Raw genomic sequence first — 22,147 nt, 5'->3', positions numbered from 1 at the left:
ACTTTCAAATACACTAATTACGACACCATCACAATTAGTGTTGCATATTCACTGCCACCAAATGACACCTTAGTTCCGAAGTAACATGATACATAGGTATGTCCAGGATTGTCGAAAATAAAAAAATGTCGAATAAAAATGAGAAAGAACAGAACGAAATGTGTGATGAAAATACGCAAGAAAGAAAAGTTTTCGTGCTAATCGTATCTTGTAAGAATACTTCGACAGATTCCTGCATTTTCCTGCACCAAAGCAAGTCGATACACCCAACGTCTGTTGTCGCTGGAGTCCATATCGACGCGTTCTGGACCCAATCGACTTCGGCAGAGTCAAAACAGATCGCGACACCTGTCGCTGTAGATAGGTTCATCACCTGTGTAAAACCAGGCTACTGTGGGGGGGGGGGGGGGGATAAGGAAAGGAGAGGAATGGAGGAAGTGGGGAGAGCATGAGGCGTACAATGCCAACCGATAGTAAGCCACAAGCCCAGCTGTGAGCCGCAAGCCATCCGAAGGCTGATAGTGAGTCGCGATAGAATCGGTGTCGATTTTGTACGTGTTAAAGAACTCGGAACGAAACCTTCGCGCTCCAAAATGTTGTGACGCTCTTTACGCGCAGGATACACAAGGGATTAATGGAATTTAGTGAGAATCAGCAACGGAAATTGGACTCTTATCCATCGCCACCATGACGACAAGGGAATTATACGTTAAGGTAAACGGTGGATCGAATTCGCGGATGCAAAATTAATCGATCAATTCATATATTTCTTAGGTTTCTCGTTGTTCGCTTGTTTCTCATCGCATTCGCACACGCGCGTACAATTTCATCCTCGACTTTTGAACACGGTTTTCGGAATATGAGAAAAACAAATTCGTCTTGTCGACACGATCGACTGACGCGTTTAACTCTCGCAGTCTCCGTGGAACAACAGAAATAAAACCGGAACCGGTCGAAAGACAGAAAATTCGAATTTGCACACACAGCTGGCCGGCCGAATTATACTCCCGCATATTATGACGAGATGTTTACCTAGGTGCAATTCGCGAGGAAAGCTGCGATATCGATTTGCTCCGAAATTATTTTCTCTACACGCTTATTATTGTATCGTTTATAATTCTGAGTTAGGCTCAATTGGGCGATCCATATTTCCCCTCATCGTCCACCGATTGGAAATTAATATATCGCTCGCAATTAGTCATTGTATTGATATGTTCTGACCAATGCCTTGATTACGCAGCTGGTCGATTCAATTGCAGCTTGAGAATATTTGAAATCTATTTCACACTATATTTTAACAAGGATCTGATTCATTCTTGCATTTTTGTGGTGTTCAATTATTTTCCATTGTCCAGGATCCGAAATTCGGTGTAAATTTTTTCAAGAAATTGGAATTGGAATTTGTACTAAAAATATCTACGGAATCAATTTACAATACCCATTGATGATGTTAAAGTATTATAACGAATTTTGATAAAAATGTCAAGGTAGGTTTTTGAAGAAGCTTGCTTTTTATAAAACTACAAAGTGTTTGGAAAAGTGATCAATTTTTAATACAAAAATACATAATTGTGAAATGAAATTCAGTAGTTTTAATAGGTAGTAAATAAATGTTTGAAAAGGAGGGGACAAAAGATATGGCTAACATTTATTTCATTACATTTTTCTCCTGCTTCTTTTTACAATAAATTTATTTCTATACTTCGAAAAACATAACTGCAACCTTATAGATAGTTTTCATTAAATCTCGTTTTCTTCCACCAACTATTTCCACGAAATTAAAGAGGAAAGTGTGACCCAGATGAGTTATTGACGTTTTTGACGCGAGAGCTTTTTCGTCCATTCAGAGCTTTGGTATTCTGGAATCTAGGATGAAGAATAAATAAACCAGTCTTACACCGATGTCGAACATGGTTATTTTAACCGTCTTCAAATTTGATGCAAAACATTATCATTTAAATTTCGCAAACGCGTATTCTGCGAAATGCATTCAATGTCAGGTTAACATTAATTGTATCGACTTAATTGGGACATCCAAACTTATTTAGCTGTGTTTGAAAATTTCCGACGATTTGAAGCAATCCCCTGGTGAAAATGTTTTTTCAACAATCTTTGTCAACAATTGGTAAATGATTCGATAAACTCACAAAACTTTCATCACTTCGAAATATAGTTCAAACGATCCCAAAAATTAAAAGAATATTTCTTTGCGGTATTATCAGAAATTTAATTCAGAAGATTTTCATATATGTATAAATTGTAAATAATTTTCTTTTAAAGACGCATAAAATATTCGTAAATTATTTAAAATTCTGAAGTGAGCACAGTTGATTCTGCAAATTTTCCGTAAAAATAATGTCCATCATCGCACGTGACGAATTATAATCAGTGTTATATTTTTTCAAGAAAAAAAAAAAAACCAAAACATTTTCTCTTTCAAATCTTATTTTGAAAGGCTGAAAATGTATGAAAACGTTCGGAAAGGTATCTGATTATTACTGTGCACACGAAGTGTTCGAATCCTGGTAATTTTTTGGAATACGCTTAAGATTAATAATCCAAACTGAGAGAATTCCGTTTTTTTTTTTTTGTTTTTTTTTCGTATCTGTAGGAAATAATCAGACGAATATTTTGAATCTCGAACATATATCGTAAAGAAAAAACGTGCAGATCATGAAATCCGTAGTTGTAGATAGACGCATAGAAAACTTGACCTCGATCTGTTCCTCCGCGAATTTTCAACGGGGGTTGCGCCCGCACCGGCGACTGAGGGATGGATTCACGGGACTATCGATCCCTGCTTGAACAACTGAGCGAGCCTATTTTCCGACGATCCCAGACGAATCCTAGGTTTGTTCTTTCGTCGGCATGCTCTAACACGCGCACAATTAAAAAAATTAAGGGACTACGTACAGTAATATTCGTCGATGCCTCAACTTTCCGGCTAACTTGTTTTCGGTCCGAAAAAAAATGCGAGTTCGTTTCTATACGAATTATGTGACAATGACTGGCGATGTCGCCGACGCGAGTGATTGGGAGTCATTGTCACGTAAGTCGTGTAGAATCGAAATCGCAGTTTTGTTTCGCACCGAAAACAAGTTAGCCGGGAGGTTAAGGCATTGACGAATGTTACTGTTGGCTCACTATTTATTTGGAATGAAAATTTAAACGAGTTTTCTTTCTATATAAATTTTAAGTTTTGCCTCATCGGTCATTGGCACGTAAATTTGTCTAGAAAGTAAAACTTGTTCAATTTTTTTTTACCAAAAAAAAAAAAAAAAAAATAGTGAGCCGCGCGTAACCAATCGTTGAACATTACTACACCTAGAACAATTTAAAGCAGAGTCAATTTTGACAATTTTTTATTCGATGGTGATTATTTTGTGCGTAAAAAGTTATTAGGCACAAACTATGTTATACAGTTTGTCTATTCAGTTTAGTCGAACCCTACGTTACAGAATGCGAAATTTTTTCAAGATCTTTCTATAAAATCTCTGAAGTATTTGTATATTAGGTTGTCAGCTTCGTCGATTGATTTTCAAGAAGTTTCTAGTCAGACATTTTTACCAAGTCTTTATAATAAGCCCGTTAAGTTTTGATGAAGAAATTTTTTTTTCTAAAATTGAGAAAAATTGCCAATGATTTTCTTAATTTGAATAAAACATTTACCGAATAATTAAATATTAAGGAAAAAGTGGAAGCATAAAATTATTTCAACGTAAATAAAGACGAGTAATTGCGAATTGAATTCAATCGACGTCATTGTTCAAATATCATGTTCAATACTGTCTGTTTATTATTTTGATAATTGTAAAGGCCTGAACGTCATCAGGCTGTATAGACCGATAATAACAAAACGTGTCGGCAATTAGATAATCACCGAACAATTCTTTTTTATCTTATCAAAACACGATACTTTCGACTCTGCCTATAACTCCCCTTATTGTACGCCTTTGAACATATGACAGCACATGAATGTATGTATCATATATAGTATGAATGCACATATACATATAGATTTCGTACAGTGTACGTTGAAAATCAAAAATTCCATAATTTGTGCAAAAAGTTTCCGCGTAAAACTGAAATTAGAAATATCACTGAAATTTTGTGATTCATTAAAAAAATTCCGAATTTCGAATTTTTTAAAAGTAAAGTGAAATAAGTGTGCTAGAATTTATAATTGAGACTTGGGCTTCCACAATTCTTAAATATACTATACATGTAATACATTATAGATATAATCTATAGTGTATGCGTAAGCGTGACGTGGAGGAGAATTTTATCCTTCATATTAACGGTACATTAATAAATACGTACATCATCTATATAATACATAAAATAGGCGTGCAAATGCGTGTAAATGAGTCAGTGGATCCGGACGTCAGGAATTCTCCACTTTTTATCGCCGGAAAAGATTGATATATACGTATGTGTACGTGTAACGATGATAAGAATATGATATGTCCTGAATAATTAGCTAAGTTCGTTGGATGAATCTAGCTTTTTGAGACGATATTAAAAAAACAGAAAAATTATGATCAACGTACTTTTGTATTTTATTTTTATTTTATCAGACCGAAACGCAAATTAATGTTCATATTGTTTCTTTATCAACTCGATCTTATCGAAAAATGTATTATTGCATTAAAAAAAGAAATAAAAAACGTTTGTCATATATACATAGGTATATATATATATATAAATTACTGTTTTCATAATTTTACAATGATTTTAAAGCAAGTAAGATTTCGAAACATGAGTTTGTTTCGTTTTATTACGGGTTACTGAATTTCATACAGTTCGAAAATCGCGAAATAACGGTTTTTCCGCAGCGTGAATCGTTACGATAACGTTACTAACTTCAAAATGATTTTTGAGTAGACAAATTTTTCGTGGTTTATATTAAATATATCTATCAATTTCGATACGAACGCGATTCGTCATCGTCAAAACAAACGTCGCGTAAATTTCTCGTATATTGTTTCGCTTTTTCAAGTGAGTTGTGAGTTTTTGTGAGATTAGCGATGAATCAGTCCACAATCACAACTGATTGGAGTGTATCTTAGTACATACAATAGTAACAAATAAGCGTACAAGAAACAATTATATTCTGAGATTATAGTATACTTATATTTAGATTATTATGTATAAATTTCATTCACTATTTGTGAATTTTAATTTCGACATTTTTGTAATATGCATTGCCATTGAATAAACTAAAACTAAGCATGAAACGTTGATGTATTATTAACACAAGTTCTGTCCAAAAACGACTCAGTTGCATCTCTTTATTTACTATTATTTAAACTATTCATTGAACTTTTTTATACATTTTTTTTTTTTAACAACGTTAATGTGCAGACAATAATCTGCTACGAATTGAGTTTAGACATCAATGCTTCAATTGAGATGCAACTAATTGATTACTTTATACGCATTATTTTGTTGTTCACTTTTCTCGCCAAAACTTGACTCAAATTAAGTTGTTACTGCATCCAACGCCTCATACGTTATGTATTAAAAATACTGCAGCGTGTAAGTAATTATTTCACTTACCGAAGCGTGACTGTATTTAAATACTGTGCAGATCCAAATTCGTTATGGCAATCGAAGCATGACTCCTTATTATGAGTTCTCAGGTTCCACGCATAGTTGACTGTTTGACTGATTGTGAGACTCGTAGGTATACTTTAAAACTCGTGTGACCCACAAATTCCAATGAAACAAACTCGGTTATTAATAATTTTAAAGCCATTACATTACTGTATCATTTTTTTTTTTTTATAATTTATTTTACTAACTGAGAAGGACTTTTTTTGATATTTGTTGGACCGATTTACGCTGTTATGAATTATTTTGCTAGCGAATGAAATCCCTAAAAATTTCCGTCCATCGGTGATGTTTTTCAGCTTCCCTTTTCTCTGTTTTCAAAAAAAAAAAGAAGAAGTTATTGTAATAATTTAATCACCCCGAATGTGAAAAATTGAGCTTTTACTAGATCTCGAAATGTCGGAAAACTGACCTAGTGCAAAAAATTTATATTCTGAGTAAATTAGTTGAAAATTTGAAAAGTTTCTGAAAATAATTTTATCCAGAGCCCTATTAATAATAGTAAAAATATTCCAAGTAACTGTAAACTTGCGTACGATGTTATTACTCGATTCAAATGAGAATTGTACCCATAGAAGTTGGGCTGCAACGGTAAATTCCGTCTTGAATCTCGGATTGTTGATTCCTGATTCTCGCACGAATGAATTGTGAGCAGACAAAAACATCGTGGGAATTTAATCGTTGAGTTTCCATGAGAGCCACGCGCTAACGCAAATTGTAATTACCTGTCTGCTATATGTATAAATTATACCACATTACGATGTTCGCAAACCGTAGAAAGCTTGAGAACCGTTTGATTTAAAAAAAGAAAAAACCTACGATTTCGGTCCTGCATCATTCATGCACCTTATCATTCATTAAACATTTTCTCCGTGAACTCAGCCAATTTTTATTGCTGCTCCTTTCGTTAGAATTTTCCAGAAGTTTGTCCGATTAAAAAGACTTTCTGTAAATTTTTACCGATTTTTGAATATCAAATCCATTCGAAAACGGTCGATTTTTATTACTTTTTTCTTTGCGTAAACGTAACACAAAAATATAAGTTACAGTTGTTTTCTATCATTGTTTCAACGGATTTTATTGCGCAATTGCATCGACCTTGTCAAGTTAATTTTTTATCGAAAAACATGAAAACTATTCATTGTTTTTACTGCAGGAACGTTGTGTATAAGATTTTGTGACAAAATTGTCAGAAAAGCTGCCATTCGACTTCTGGGGTAAAAAAATGAAATGACAATCGAAAAAAATTGTACGCAACCGATCACACGATTCGCTTTTCCTTTGTTTCTCAGTCGCGGATGCATCAAAATATCTCAAATTTAATTCATTTTTCAGTAGACACAGTAAAAAATAAGCTGACATGTTGTTAGGTTCTACGCGAGAAAAATATTTTGTATCTCGGTTTTTGATTTCGACCGAAAAAATTCGGGGGAAAAAACGAGTAGGTCAGTTTAACAATTTGACAATTTATTCCCACGACAAAATTCATCGTCATTTTCTTGTTATTGTCGTTGTTTTTTTTCCCCCTACATTCGAAAACGAAATTTTTCAGTTTGACCTTTCAAGCGAGGCTTGTCGAGTCTTTTTATACCATAATTTTGAAACAATAGTCATTTTATTATGCAAGCAAAAACTACTTAAACATCTTGGCTACGTGCACAAAACGCAAAGTGAATGAGTTTCTTATCTACAGCATACCTGCCTTGTTACAGTCAGTTGAGATTACGGACGTGTGGATATAACGGACATAATATTACACGTGGAATTGCAGAACCTCCGATTCCACTCACTTGCAGCTGGTAAATCTCTCTGCCGGCGAAAGCTCGCGATTGTAATTTTTATACCTGTTTAATACGTAAACACACATGTATGTATTCGATTCCACTACGATTATATCTTAATCGCTGCAAATTACTCATATTTTATTGAAACAAAATTGAGGAAAGTTCGATATTTTCGCCGATTTCGTTTTTTTTTCCATAGTTTCAGATAGAAGAGATAAAAAATGGTGAGATAAAAAGTTGTTGAATTCATTGTGAGTATGACTAAATTACGTGATTTCGGTGTAAACCAATAATATTCAAAGTATTAGTTTTTGAATGCATGATTTTCTTTTCTTTTTTTTCTTCTTCACAATATTTGCTAGTTTATAACAAAAAAAAAATATATATTTTTGCATTGAAATGCAAAGCAAACGACGTACGTATAGAAATATTATTGATTTATGTAGAATGACTGTAAAAAATTTTTCACAAATTTCAACAAGCTATAATTAACGATCACTTTTACTTCCGTTTCTGGTAAAACCGAACGGAAGATGAAATTCGGAGAGTTACGAAATTTAGATAAATTGTTTTTCATTTAGCAAAACGATTAACTTGAATTGAATTTGAAAAACAACAATTCCCCTCCGACACACGAATTCTTGCAAAAGTTCTACTGTCGTTTTGGTTTTAATTTTGAAGCTGAAGATCTAAAGTAACGGGATATTTAAAGCCGTAGGTGAAGAAGGATTAAAACCAGAATCCTCTCGATTTCAAATCGACGTAATCACTGCAGGCCGGTTTCAGAGATGCTCACTTTTCAGTGTGAGACTTTCATTTTCTGCACACTAACCGTGAAGTAATAAATGTAAATCTTGACTTCACGCGCTTCTGATTTCCATCGGTAATATTTAACCCCCCTCCCTTTGAAAAAGATGAAAGGAAGAGAAAAAATCCGACAAATACGGTACTTTTTTCGTCAACTCAGAATCACGCGCAAAGAGTTCAAACTGGACTCGCTTTGAATAGCAAATAGGTAAACTGGATGACGTCACTTACCGTTACACGCCAGTGGAGAAGCGGTTAAAAAGACTCGCTTAATTCAATGGGCAGTTTAAAGCCGCGCCTAAATCCTATCGTCTTGTTTATGGTATGTACACGTAGTAGACCCGATCAAGTGTAAACAAACTAAATGATAACTGAGTTGTTAGATAGTGATTAAAACAATGTGTAACGTTGTTATGTTAGATACGTAGAATTTAACGAGTATTTGAAAATCAGAACTGTTTGAAACGCGCCATTTTTCGCGCCGTTTTCGTGACGTCACCGTTAGCCGTATCTACCTGTAGGTTTTAATCCGTGGTATTAATACTAGGTTATGCTGGTATATCCAACAATAACGTCACGAACATGGCGCGGAATCGTAATGACCCTTGATCAATGATAGACAAAATTATATTTTGTTAATTGCGTGATGAAATGAGACGATATTAAAATGAAAATTATACTTGTAAGTTGTAATCGGAGGTGAATAAAATACAAAATGCATTTATATTTTGTGTTTTGGGAGGAATGGAATACAAATTACAATTGTAAATAATAATTAATTCCGTTACAATTAGCGGGTGCACGATACTGGTTTTAACTCTATTGATTTTAGAAATGGTTCGAATTTTGTTTCTTTCTGGCAAATACAATTATATACCCAGCACAATCAATACTTACATGTAACTCGACTTTCTGCTGATTGAATTAATTGACTTATTATCACCATTCATATTAGCCAATTTGTTTGAAAATGAAATTCTCAAATATGATGGTGAAATTTTGAATACTATTAATATTTAATATTTATACATTCAATTTTTGCACAAAATCGACGGTTGTCTTTTGTCCGAACAAGTATAAACTACTCCTCTATTATTAAGACTTGAATTCGAACTAATTACCCAATAACGCTGACCCGCAGCGGTTGTAACTCCTGACCTTATCAAACAGCGTCGTTTTGACACATGACACTTGGAGAAAATTTCATCCCTGCCAGACGTAGGCGTCGATTGTGAAACCTTACAACACAACTTGTTTGCCGCACTTTGTTTGCCAACGTACGCGAATAATGTTACACATGTTTGTTTATTATTGATACAGCGTATAATGTGTAACTTGTGTCTGTATGTAAAAGTTTTTTATGCATATTATTAACGTAATTTTTACTAAACATCAAGAAAGGCATTTAAAAAATTTTAAACACGTTATAATTATATCGTATTCTTACGTAAAGACAAAAAAATGGACGATATGCAGCGTCAAAAGGAATGATGTTATCCATAATACGTGTTATTATCAATACTTTGAAGCATTATTGAGACACTTATACAACTCTGTTATGTCTTCAATGCCACATCAATTATTTTGGGAATTTATTCATTGGTATAGTGAGAATTCAATTGTTTCACTGTGGAATGTATTAATTTCAAAATCATGAAGCGAACTGTAGGCGACTTGGAAGCGACGATTTGTGCCGTTTGGAAGTCCACAACTCTAGGTAATATTATCGCGATAAAGAGATAATGAATTGTTCATTCTCTTATGCGAAAACACTTCTCAGGTTTTTTGTAAAAACATTTTGAAAAATTCTGCCAACTCAAACGAATCTTAAGAGGGGAGAAAAAAAAGAAGGTTACGTGAACTCTGAGCATTTTTCAATAATTTCACGGAATCGGAATACTTTTGACATCAAAATTTTGAAAAAGTTTTTAGTCATACTTTCAATAAATAATAGTTAAAATATTTTTGCACAAAGTTTCAGAATGATGAAAAAATTCGTGGGGCTTAGTTAATAACTAATTTTTGTTGGAAACGAGTTCAAAATTTCACAAAATGGTCGATCTGGTATTCAATTCTTTCGAACTACAATCCACGGGCAAATCATTGAACCTGTAATAAATATTGGATAGAAAAAAGGGAAATGAAGTTACTGCGAGTGTCAAACGCTGTTAGCAAGCGGTCTTCCCGGTATAATCTCATTATAAACTGAGTATCTAACTTTTCAGTCGAGATTATCACAGTGATTCATTCTCTTCAAGAGAATTCTTCTTGACCGTTTAATTTCGAAAGCGAGCTTGACCTTTTATCCAAACCGAAACAACAATACGTTTATACTGCAACTTTTACTCACGTAATTGATGTTAGTAAAAATTATGTCTACTCGATAAATCGGCAATTAAAAAAAAAAAAACGCAAGAATAACAAATGTCTGAAACAGGTTCCAAGTTCTGAACAATAGGCGAAGAGACTGGAGTAAAAAGGACGCGAAGTGGATCCAGTAGAAAGCCCAAATGCCCAACCGGCGAAAGGCCACGAGTATATTTACATGGTGTTAGTTTCGAACATGAATCTCAAATGCAAGCCATCGTAGGTAAGAGAAGGGATTTGTCGATTACACCGAGTTGTGCAGAATCGGGTCAGTCATGAGATCCCGAGGTCAGGTGCTCCGTATGATTGCTCTGAGGACGCCATCTGTCGATGGAAAATATACCACGTGTAATATTCGATAGTAAAAGTAGTTTTTGATCTATGTTTTATTGGTAATAAACTCGTCGTGACAACGCAAAGTCGCAATCGCTTGAAAGGAGTTTTTTACCCCGTAATATTCTCATGATTCAGCTATGTAATACCGTACAGCTTTAACGATCAACGATTGCCCGATGCGACGCCATATTGCTTCATCCGCGCATGCTAGTTTCTGTATCATTTCTATAAAAACGTCCATCCAGTTTATTGAAATTTCTGATCGAACTATCAAAGCTCGAATAAGACTTCTCGATCAAATATTCTGAATAATAAAAAGTCATGTTGTCCATTTCGTCGAATTTCATCAATTCATACAGTCTAAAACTCCAAATGTTTTTAATTGCGGATAATATAATAAATACTCGGAATAGTTCGAATTTCGAATAATTCGAACTAATAACGGAACGTTTCATAAGGCGTTCAGAAAATTTAGCACAGAAACTTTTGGAAACTAGAATTGCTTTGGATTTTGACCGTTCGAAGTTTCGACTATCCGGAAATTCGAAAAATTCGAAATTCTGAATCCTTGAGCTGATGAAATCCTGCCTAACGGTCATTCTGGTTTTTTACCATTCGGAATTCAGTTCCAGATTTCAATGATTCTGATATGTTTACTCTGTTTTCATGATTTTTCAGAATAGTAAAGTATGGGTTCCACATCCGGACAAGGTTTGGGAAACGGCAGTGCTTTTGGAGGATTACAAAGCGGGTAGCTCGAGGCTGCAAGTGAGAACCGAGGAGTCAAACCAGACGAAGCTGGTAGAAATTAAGTCGGATGCTGATTTACCACCCTTGAGAAACCCGGATATTCTTATTGGGGAGAAGAATTTAACTTCTCTATCATTTCTTCACGAGCCAGCCGTTCTGTACAACCTCCAAATCCGATTTCAAAGGCACTCTATATACACTTACTGCGGAATTGTCCTCGTCGCTTTCAACCCCTACAATGAATTGCCCATTTATGGAAATGACACGATATGGACCTACCGCGGTCAAGCCATGGGTGACCTCGAACCGCACATTTTCGCTGTTGCTGAAGAGGCTTACACTAAATTGGAACGGTATGGTTCATTGCAACGTATCCAAGATTGAAGAAATATCAGACCTTTCTGTTTTATCGACAAATTCGGCAAATCAATTTAATACTTTTTTCTTCTGCCGAACTATAAAATCGTCCCAAAATTAGGGAAATCAAAAAAGTTGTAAACGCGCTTGCATAGCCACTAAGAAAATTAGAATACAAATCAATGAGAAAATACACAAAATACGATTGTAATGTTTCCGTAAATTTGTCAAACATTTGTTAATATGTCCACAAGATTAAGAGAAAAAAAAAGGTTCAAAATATTATTTACTCGATTTGTCGGTAAAACAGAAAGATCCAATATTCATATTAATTTCACCCTGGTAGCTGAAAATGCAACAAAGTCCAAATATAACAATAGGTACGTCTTTGTCACAAATTAATGTGTATTATAACTTTTGTATAGGGAAAATCATGACCAGTCGATTATTGTTTCCGGAGAATCTGGAGCAGGTAAAACCGTATCTGCGAAGTACGCGATGCGGTATTTCGCGACGGTGGGCGGCTCGTCGACGGAAACTCAGGTAGAAAAAAAAGTTCTAGCTTCGTCGCCGATAATGGAGGCGATTGGTAACGCGAAGACTACACGCAATGACAACTCGTCGAGGTTTGGTAAATTCATTGAAATCCAGTTCAACAAACATTATCACATCACCGGAGCGAGCATGAGAACTTATTTACTGGAGAAATCCCGAGTCGTTTTCCAAGTAAGTTCGAAGCTGTCGTGATCATGTACTTGGTTCAAAATATTGGCATTCTTAGATTCAGAACACGCCATCTGGCGGCAGGAAACTTACTTATCATATTTAATTATGAAAGTCGTTTTACAATGTATTTTCAACTTTTTATTTACTTGATATTACAAGTTGAAAGTGTAACCGCTTACAGAAAGTCTTCTATCTCTTTTTATTTGCGTGATTCAGCCAAAACCGGAGTTGAAACGATCAGCTGAACACTCAGGACGACGCCATGTTGCTCTAGCTACGCCAATATTTTGGACCGAGTGCTTTGCATGCAGTTGAATGAAAAATTCTTATTTAAATACGATATGATATGAAAACAACTAATCATCGTTATATCACGAATAGGCGAATGAGGAAAGAAATTATCACATATTCTACCAAATGTGCGGAGCTTCGAACCAGCTGCCGCATTTGCATCTGGACTTTCAACAAAAGTTCCATTACCTAAATCAAGGAAACAATCCCCGAATAGAAGGAGTTGACGATGGCAAGTCCTTTGACGAAACAATCACTGCTCTGACGATGCTGGGCTTTTCATCCAGACAACAAGACGATATGCTCCGCATTCTAGCTGCCATATTGCATTTAGGAAATTTAAATATCGTTGACTGCGAAGCAGACGATAGCACCGATAATGATACTGAAGGAAGCACAATTTCCGTAAGCATTCGAATCTTGCTGAAATTCAATCACTTTTTTCATTTACTCGATAAAATACCTTTCAAAGTTTGATAAGTGATAAATTAGCTATCAACAAAACTCTACTGAACTGTGCTTATCGTGTTAACTCTAGTCAATGACGTGGGGTCCAGTTTACCCCGGAACTGACTTTCACGTAAAATTTTAAAGTCAGCGGGTTTGAATCAGAGTTGTTTGTGCAAGTATAATGAAGAATGATTGAAAAAACTTTGGGGTCTCAGATTGGAGTCTATTTCTGAATTGTTAAATTTTGTCTCAGAATTTTTATCAAGTCCAAACTGTGCATAGCATAATATTGTGTACAGTAATAACGTTCCAAAGTTGGCTGGCGTTTAAATAACCCCGTGCAAGTAATGAGGAAGTTTTTATAGGTGTAAGTGACCAGGGTTAAATATATTAAAATAAAGAGTTTCCTTGTACTTTGTTTCCTCAGCCATCAGACAGACATCTCCTCATAATCTCGGAACTATTAGGCATCGACGTGAACTCGATGCGAAAGTGGTTGTGCCATAGGAAAATCGTATCAATGCGAGAAGTCTTTCTGAAGCCTATGAACGTCGAGCAAGCGATCGGGGCTCGCGACGCCTTGGCGAAGCACATCTATGCCGAGCTGTTCAACTGGATTGTGGCCGGCATAAACGAGTCGCTACAAACTCAGAGCAAATCCCAAAGCTTCATAGGCGTCCTAGATATTTATGGTTTCGAAACATTCGAGATTAACTCCTTTGAACAATTCTGCATCAACTATGCGAACGAAAAACTGCAGCAACAGTTCAATCAACACGTATTCAAACTCGAACAGGAGGAGTACCTGAGAGAGGAAATCGAGTGGACCTTTATCGACTTTTACGACAATCAACCTTGCATTGACCTTATTGAAACCAAACTCGGAATTCTAGATCTGCTCGATGAGGAATGCAGAGTAAGTGCCAAAATAAGTAGCATACAACGTTTCAAAGTACAATTTGGAAATCAGAGAAAAAAAAGCAAAACTTTTGGCGTCATTTTGTGTCTTTTACTTACTTAATATCCGTGAAATGTATACCGTTTGTTGTTTTAATTGTTAGAAATTTGACAATCTAGATGCCGAAGGGTTCGGACGGTTCGTGGGCGGAGAAGCTTTACTCAAAATGCGGCAAGTCGAAACATTTTGACAAACCGAGATTCGGTACGACTGCCTTTCTTATCCACCATTTTGCCGATCGAGTTCAGTACGAAACTACTGGATTTTTAGAAAAGAACCGAGACACGGTGATCGAAGAACAAATCGACGTGCTGAAAGATGGGAGCGTAAGTGAATTATACTTATCTCAACGTATAACTATCAACAAAGAAATCGAAATTTTGAAACGATTACTATTGAGAAAAAATCGGACCGTCCTATTTTACCGACAGATTCAGAAAATCGTGATTTACACTTTTTTTTACTTCACCTTAGTAATAAAATCTCACTTCAAAATTCAAGAAATGGTTCGATTTATTATTACACTTGTGTAGTAACCATAAAAACTTCAAACATTAATGGATAATGAGTTAAAGAGTATATGTAGACTGTAGTATGAGATGTAATAGGGTGCGATAATCTCAAAGCGATTGAGAATCGGCTGCAAGTGTATTTGTAGTATTTGCACGTATTTTTCGGACATTTTTCATTGTTCGATACGACCAATGATGGTACTTAATTCCATTATTTTCCAAAGTTTGATAAGTCAGTTAAACTCAGGAGAAAGAAGTGCAAAATACGATTTTCTGGATCTGTCGGTAAAACAGAAAAGACATTCCTCTGGGAATTTAGAACTATGTACAAGGAATTAGATAACTAAATCGATGATCAATTTTTTTTAGAATAAATTGTTGAAGAAGCTCTTCAGCGGTGCCGATGATCAGAAACTTGGAGTACCTAATGTAAGAGTGAAAATATCTGCTCAGAAACCAAATATCAACACACCAAAACAGAACAAAAAAACGGTGAGACAAGATCTTTGTTTAACTTTGAACTTGCTCTGTGAAAGATAAAATCTCATCTCTCATTATGCCTCAAAAAGATAAAAGTCGATCAATTCTTTGTGACAGTCAAGTGATTTTGGATTTTTCACCCACGAGTAAATGATCCTAATAAAAATACCACCACTTGCAATCAGATCATGGTAATCAATTTTTGTGAATATTTCATGGTTGTAAGTCGAATATCTGGGAAGAGTAAGGAAAATAATGGTTCACTTTGCGAAAACTTGTAATAATTTCAAGTTAAATAAAACACAAATTTATTATTATCTAGTGAATATATTTCAGGTTGGCTCCCAGTTCCGGGATTCGTTGAACATGCTAATGTCGACGTTAAATGCAACAACGCCGCACTACGTAAGGTGTATAAAGCCTAACGACACGAAAGAAGCCTTCGAGTACAACCCGGTAAGAGCAGTGCAGCAGCTCAGAGCATGTGGAGTGTTGGAAACAATAAGAATATCAGCAGCGGGTTACCCGAGTCAAAGAACCTACGGAGAGTTCTTCCAGCGGTACAGAGGGCTGTGCAAATTCTCCGAAATCGACAGAGACGATTTGAGAGAAACCTGCCGCCGAATACTCTTTAGGTACATAAAAGACGAAGACAAGTTTAAGTTCGGGAAGACGAAGGTCCTCTTTAGAGCCGGTCAGGTCGCCTACCTCGAGAAGTTGCGTGGTGATAAGCAGCGCGACGCCTGCGTCACGATTCAGAAAGCAGTGCGTGGATTCTTATGCCGTCACAGGTACGGCAGGATGCGAAGGGCTATTCTGGGTTTGCAGCGCTGTGCCAGAGGTTGGCTAGCGCGCCAGAGGGCACAGAAAATACGGGAATACAGAGCGGCCGTTAAACTGCAAGCGCGAATCCGTGGCTGGGTGAAGCGTTCGCAGTTTTTGCGCGTCAAGCACGCGGTTCTCGGTCTCCAGGCGCACGGTAGAGGCTTTTTGGCCCGCAAGAAGTACCAGTTGATGCGAGATAACGCCGCCGCCATTTTGGTACAGAGGCTCGCCAGGGGCTACTTGGCCAGAAAAGCCTACAAGAAGAAGTTGCATGATATTGTCATCGTTCAGTCTTGCGTCAGGCGGTATTTGGCCCGGAAAGAACTCAAGCGGCTCAAGACTGAAGCCCGCAGCGTCGAACACGTAAAATCTCTTAACAAGGGCCTCGAGAATAAGATCATCTCCATGCAGCACAAGATCAACGAGCTTGTGAGTTTCGTAATTCACGTGTCGTCACGCCGTGTACTCTCAACGCGGGGTTTCGGACCTGCCTGTTTTACCGATGGATCCACCACATAGTATTTTACACTCATTTTCCTGAGTACTACTTTCTCAAAATTTACCGGAATAATATCCTTTATGATCGCTGACTTGATAAAATCATTTCGATAAATTCGGAAAATTGATCGAAACTTTGTAAATACACTTAAAGCTCATTATCACTCGGTTTAAGGTTACGGTACATTATTGTGCAGCTAAGACTGATTTTTTTTGTGTACTTTCATAAGTTTCACAAACTTTAGTTGACAAAGAAACGCGATCGTGAACTCTATCACTCTCCAAAGATCGAAACGATTTTATCGCTTAGTTTGTAAAAAAAAAGTATGTAATATAATTTGCTGAATCTGTCGATACAACAGGAAGTTCGAATCCCCTGAAGCTTAACGAAACCAGGATTCTTACACATTTCCATTTCCAGAATTCAATAATTTCTCATGTTGAAAATTGATCTTTTTCACACGATTCATCGATCATTTTTTCGAGGAACAAAAATTGTTGAACCAGAAATTTGTTCAAGTTGAATTTCAGGACCAAAATCTACACACTCTGCTATTTAAAAAATATCAATTCTACATTCAGAATTGTAGGGTTTTGAAAAAACTCCCTGAATTTTCAACGAGTGACTAGAAAACATAAATTCCGAGTTTTTACCGGCTCGTTGAGAGTATGGCGCGTTTGCATGCTTATCTGCACGAATTCAAACTATTGGTAATTTTTCCAAAGTCAATAAAACTATGTCCGTTCTGCAGACGAAGGAAAACCACCAGCTCAAAACGGCGCAGCAGGAAGTGGTGGAGCTGAAGTCCAAGCTCGAAGGTCTGAAGGCCATAGAAATGGAAAACAAAAAACTGACCACTCTGTCTGTCGAGAAGGATAAGGAAATAGAAAAGTTACAAAATACTCTGAAACTGGAGAGAGATGAGAGGATGGATCTATTGCAGGTAGGCCTAATTCACAAAACGATGTATCTAAGTTTAGCCACTTTTCAATTTGTTTGTAGGCCAGATTCCAAGATAATACGATTCTAAGAGTTCAGAAATTCCAAGTTATTTCATGTTCAAAATTTTCTAAAATCTCACTGCATCTAAAAGATTTCAAAGAACTTCACAATATTTGAGGAATCTCATAAAATTTCGTAAATTAGGTATACCAGGTATCAAGTATGCCCAACCCCTGAGCTAAACGTACCTTGGCAGCAAAAACTTTTCTTATATTTCAGGACAAGGAAAGAGACACGAAGCAAAGCGACCAAGAAAACGAAAGCCTGCGGGCTGAGAACGAACGACTACGGCTTGAGCTATCGGCGGCAAACGAGAAGCTGAAAACAAACCAACATGTCGCGGAAGAGACACTGAAACATCGGTTCGAACAGGAGAAGGATCTATTACTGCTCGATCAAGACCAAGACCGCGGCGCATACCAAAGACTGCTCAAGGAGTTCCACGAATTGGAACAGCATGCCGAAATGTTGGAGCAACAACTAGCCAGACATGTTCCCGCGCATTCTAGATCCCTTAGCGACGCCTCGAGCTCGAGCGGTCATATTGCCGCCACGGATCTACCGCAGGACGATCAAAATACCGTAAATTTTATAGTCTTTATGTTTCTTCAAAAATTGCGGCAACCAATTGTGGCTTTAGTGCACATTAAAAATATGTCTGGCAATTATTCGAATTGCGTATAACGAATTTGCTACACGACATTTGGTGGCAACTTTACTAATGGTATCATATTTAATTATAAAAGTAGTGTTTTATCGCGTATTTTACTCGAAATCGACTTAACGTCACCAAATGAAATTTCAACAGCCATCTCGACGGTTTGTGTAGCCTTCGTAATTGCAAAATTTGATTGAAACGATCAGCTGATTATCAATTCCGGCGCCATATTCCTCCAATCACGTGACTTTTTTACTTTCGTGCAGATTCCAAAAGTTTACTGTACATATGCATTTAAAAAAAAATTTCTTCGGGCTGCTGTGCCGTGACAGAATATTTTATTGACACGTTCTTTCGGCAACAGATTCCTGGTGCAAAATTTCTCCCACAATTTCTCAACAGAATTTTAACAGATTATACAAACTCGGTCAAACTCTGAGAACGTTTTGTAAACTCTGATTACTTCTCATTATATTCCGATGATTTTTAGGTGATTTAAACACTTTCAAAGATCTGATGAGAATTTTATAAAGAGTTTTAAGATACAGACACGGAGTTGCAGAAAAAATTCAGAACGATAAATATTTCTAGGTCTCAACATTATTTCGAACCATCTCTTTCAAAATTTTCCCATGAAATCTATGAAGTATTCTCCATCACCTATCGGCCGTTTCAAGAAACTCTACGTTAAATATCTATCAAAACTGTAGTGTTCGAATTACGTGGGATTAATCAGAATAGAACTAGACAGACTCAAATTTCACCACATATTTATCAGAATTTCCACCGAGATTTATTCGAAAATAGTCGGAGATGTTTCCCCGCCAAGTATTTCAGAATGAAATGAATAGAATTCTTAGCTTTTTTCAATTTATTGAAAATAATGTTACTTTGGAACGTAGACTAAAGGATTAAGTCGATGAAAAGTTTCATTCCAAGACCGCAGCCTGATGAAAATCGAATTCTTAATTGAATAAACAAGCAATTTTTGGCACGCAAACAGGACTTTGGGTATGGATCTGTGCGCTCGACGGCCTCATCCGTGCAGACTCATTCTCGAGTAGAAACGATCGACTGGAATCAACGTCGGTCGGACAGTCCGCCAGACGGTGAAGTAAACCCTCTTAAGACCTCCAAATCGCCAGACGCGACACAACCTTCGGTAGATGTCGGTCTTGTGTTGAAGCTTCAACAAAAGTTGAAGGATGTCGAAAAGGAAAATCGGAGACTTATCAGGATGCTCGAGGACTCCGAGGGAGACACTAGCGAAGAGGTCTCAAGGACGGAGGACAGCTTCAGGGTACGAATACAATCCTCATTATTTCATTTTGGGATGCGCTAGATTTTCGCATTTGGAGTACATTGTAATTACGGGTTGCCTGATTTTCACTAAATGGAAATGCCAGCAATCTATTTAATAAGAAAACCACACGGAAGCAAATATTTAAACTCATCATCATTTCGTCCCGTGTTGTTTCCAAATTTTTTATCCATTCTCTTTTATTCAATATGAATCAGGGTTGATAGTTTTTGCAAATCTTTCTTTTCTCACCATTGTATCAGAAATATTCATGAATCAAATACACTTTTTAAAAACGGATATTCCATGATATTCCTGTTGTCTGGATAGGTTCAGCAAACCGCACTTTAACCTTTTTTCTTCTCCTTTGGTGAAAAAAGCATTCCAAACTTTGGGAAGTAACAGAATTTACGACCGCGATTATATGGTCACTAAGAAAGATTCCGAAAATCGATGAAAAAATTAAAAAGACACGGAATTTAGCCACACACTGACGTGCCATAGTCACTCAATACTCAAATTTTAAACAGATTTCGATTCGCGGGAAGAAAAGAGTCTGGAATACGGTTTGCTCCATCAATCGGTTCAACGTATGTTTCAAACAAATCGAGCGCTACTATTAAGACTGGACATGATTTATAAAACTGTTTTACAGCTCCAAGAACTCGAAATGGAAAACGACAAGCTCAAAACGGACCTTGGCTCACTTCGGAAAACCGTTTCCGATTCGAACGCTACAACTGCTCAAAGCACTCTACTAGGTAAGTCTGTACAGAATTCAATGGTAATATTGAAATTAAGAGTTAGTTTGAAAAAAAGAATCTTTATACCACAGACAAAAAATCTACACGGTATACGAATTCGTGTATCAATGTGGGAAGTGATTAATAAATGGCAACTGACTTAAATCTTAAATCTCATCACATCTCTTACACACGATAATTAGTGAACATCTAGTATCTAATTAGTGCGATCTTAACGTTATAAACTAATGACTGCAAGCTACAAAGTATATCCACTAAACCGACGATAAGGAATGAACAAAAATTACCTTCTGAGAGATTAGATAAGTGCCGGTTTATATCTGAGTTAGGGACCGGCTCAGTCTTACTCAAACCGCCATACCTTCAATATATTGGGACTAATATTAATCACTCAACGACCCCGTTAATAGCATAATGCAAACACTTTAGAAAGAGGTATTATATTTTACAATCCAACGTATCTTGTCGATAAATTTTTTTTACGACGTATACCAATTTGCAAAAGTTGATGAGAATTCACGGGTATTGCTTGAATTATATTTTTTTCACCTAAAAGCCTTACCATATCATCTTTGACCTTTAATCCTTGAACTTTGTTTTTCCCTTGATCAAAAAGTCATAGCTTACATGTGAAGAGTATTATTTCGAGTTTGCACCTATGGAAAAAACGACTGAATGAAAGGTTACTGATTAATGATCTGGTAACGACGGAAATGTTTTGTTTTCATGAGAGTTTAGTAATCGCCTCAAGCAAAGTAGTACCTTAAAACGTTCAACTTTTCAGATCAATTTGACGTTCTTCAAGAAGAACTGAAGCGTCGACGTGATGAATGCATCCAACTGCGCAGCGTGTTGGCCGATCAGACCCGGAAGATGAAAAGTCTCGGATCTAATTACGGACGCGATGTCGACATTATCAACGAGGATGGCGAGCTGGTATTGGCCTTCGAGGCCCAGAAAAAGATAAACAGGTGAATCATATAATTCGCTCTCAAACATTGCCAGGCTGTTGTCTCTTTTCTCATCCACTATATGATCAGTATGTTTCAAAATTATTTTCATTCTTTGTGTTAAAGAGTCATCCTTGGAGTGAACGTTTTTTTACGGAAAGTTTGCCTAAAAGAAACTGAAATTGCACTAAAATTATGTGACTTTTACCGAATACTCCCAGATCCACTTAATTTTTCAAAATTCTTGTGGGAATTTCTGAAAAGAAAAATTACCTAGGGTAAAATTTCTGTGATACTTCTGCACAGTTGTAATAAAAAGCGAAAAAATAATTATAACTCCGAGCAGTTTATTCAGATATGGTTTTCTTTTAATTCGCAGACAATTGGAAGATGAGCTCCAAGCGAAGGAAAAGGGCTGGAGGTCTCAACGGGATGAATGGCGCGCGGAAATCGATAGGCTGCAGGAAGAAATTCAGCGTCAGCAAAAACTCCTTTCCGTAAACTTGAGCAAAACGCCTCAAACGCAAACCGAAGCATACATGCAACATGAAATAACGAGGTTGACATCAGAAAATTTGGTAAGTAGTAACGCACATAACTATGATACGGTAAATTTCATTGAGTGTCCACCGAAGACGCCATCTTGTCACAGAAAACATGCAGCATGACCGTAGTATTCAATTATAAAAGCTCTTTTTCATCACAGATTTTTATACCC

The 22,147-nt window shown here is 36.5% G+C and overlaps 1 protein-coding gene across 2 annotated transcripts in view; it reads left to right on the top strand.

The window, feature by feature from the left end:
* Positions 1-457: 457 nt before the first annotated feature.
* The window catches only part of LOC124297211 (unconventional myosin-Va), a 28,977-nt gene continuing 7,287 nt past the window's right edge, over positions 458-22,147 (top strand). The window contains exons 1-14 of one of the 2 annotated variants that reach the window (XM_046747981.1): positions 458-714; positions 11,586-12,010; positions 12,440-12,740; positions 13,122-13,436; positions 13,909-14,397; positions 14,559-14,765; positions 15,321-15,443; positions 15,768-16,685; positions 17,507-17,698; positions 17,977-18,339; positions 19,419-19,715; positions 20,371-20,476; positions 21,264-21,450; positions 21,809-22,007. In XM_046747981.1, the coding sequence (XP_046603937.1) occupies positions 688-714; positions 11,586-12,010; positions 12,440-12,740; positions 13,122-13,436; positions 13,909-14,397; positions 14,559-14,765; positions 15,321-15,443; positions 15,768-16,685; positions 17,507-17,698; positions 17,977-18,339; positions 19,419-19,715; positions 20,371-20,476; positions 21,264-21,450; positions 21,809-22,007 (4,149 nt within the window). In that variant the 5' untranslated portion in view covers positions 458-687. The remainder of the gene's footprint in view (positions 715-11,585; positions 12,011-12,439; positions 12,741-13,121; positions 13,437-13,908; positions 14,398-14,558; positions 14,766-15,320; positions 15,444-15,767; positions 16,686-17,506; positions 17,699-17,976; positions 18,340-19,418; positions 19,716-20,370; positions 20,477-21,263; positions 21,451-21,808; positions 22,008-22,147) is intronic. The other variant, XM_046747982.1, reaches the window with a different exon arrangement.

Source organism: Neodiprion virginianus, chromosome 2 (genome assembly GCF_021901495.1).
Source record: "Neodiprion virginianus isolate iyNeoVirg1 chromosome 2, iyNeoVirg1.1, whole genome shotgun sequence".
Classification (NCBI taxonomy): domain Eukaryota; kingdom Metazoa; phylum Arthropoda; class Insecta; order Hymenoptera; family Diprionidae; genus Neodiprion; species Neodiprion virginianus.
The sequence above is the reverse complement of the archived record's forward strand: the minus strand, read 5'-3'. Positions and strand labels throughout refer to the sequence as shown.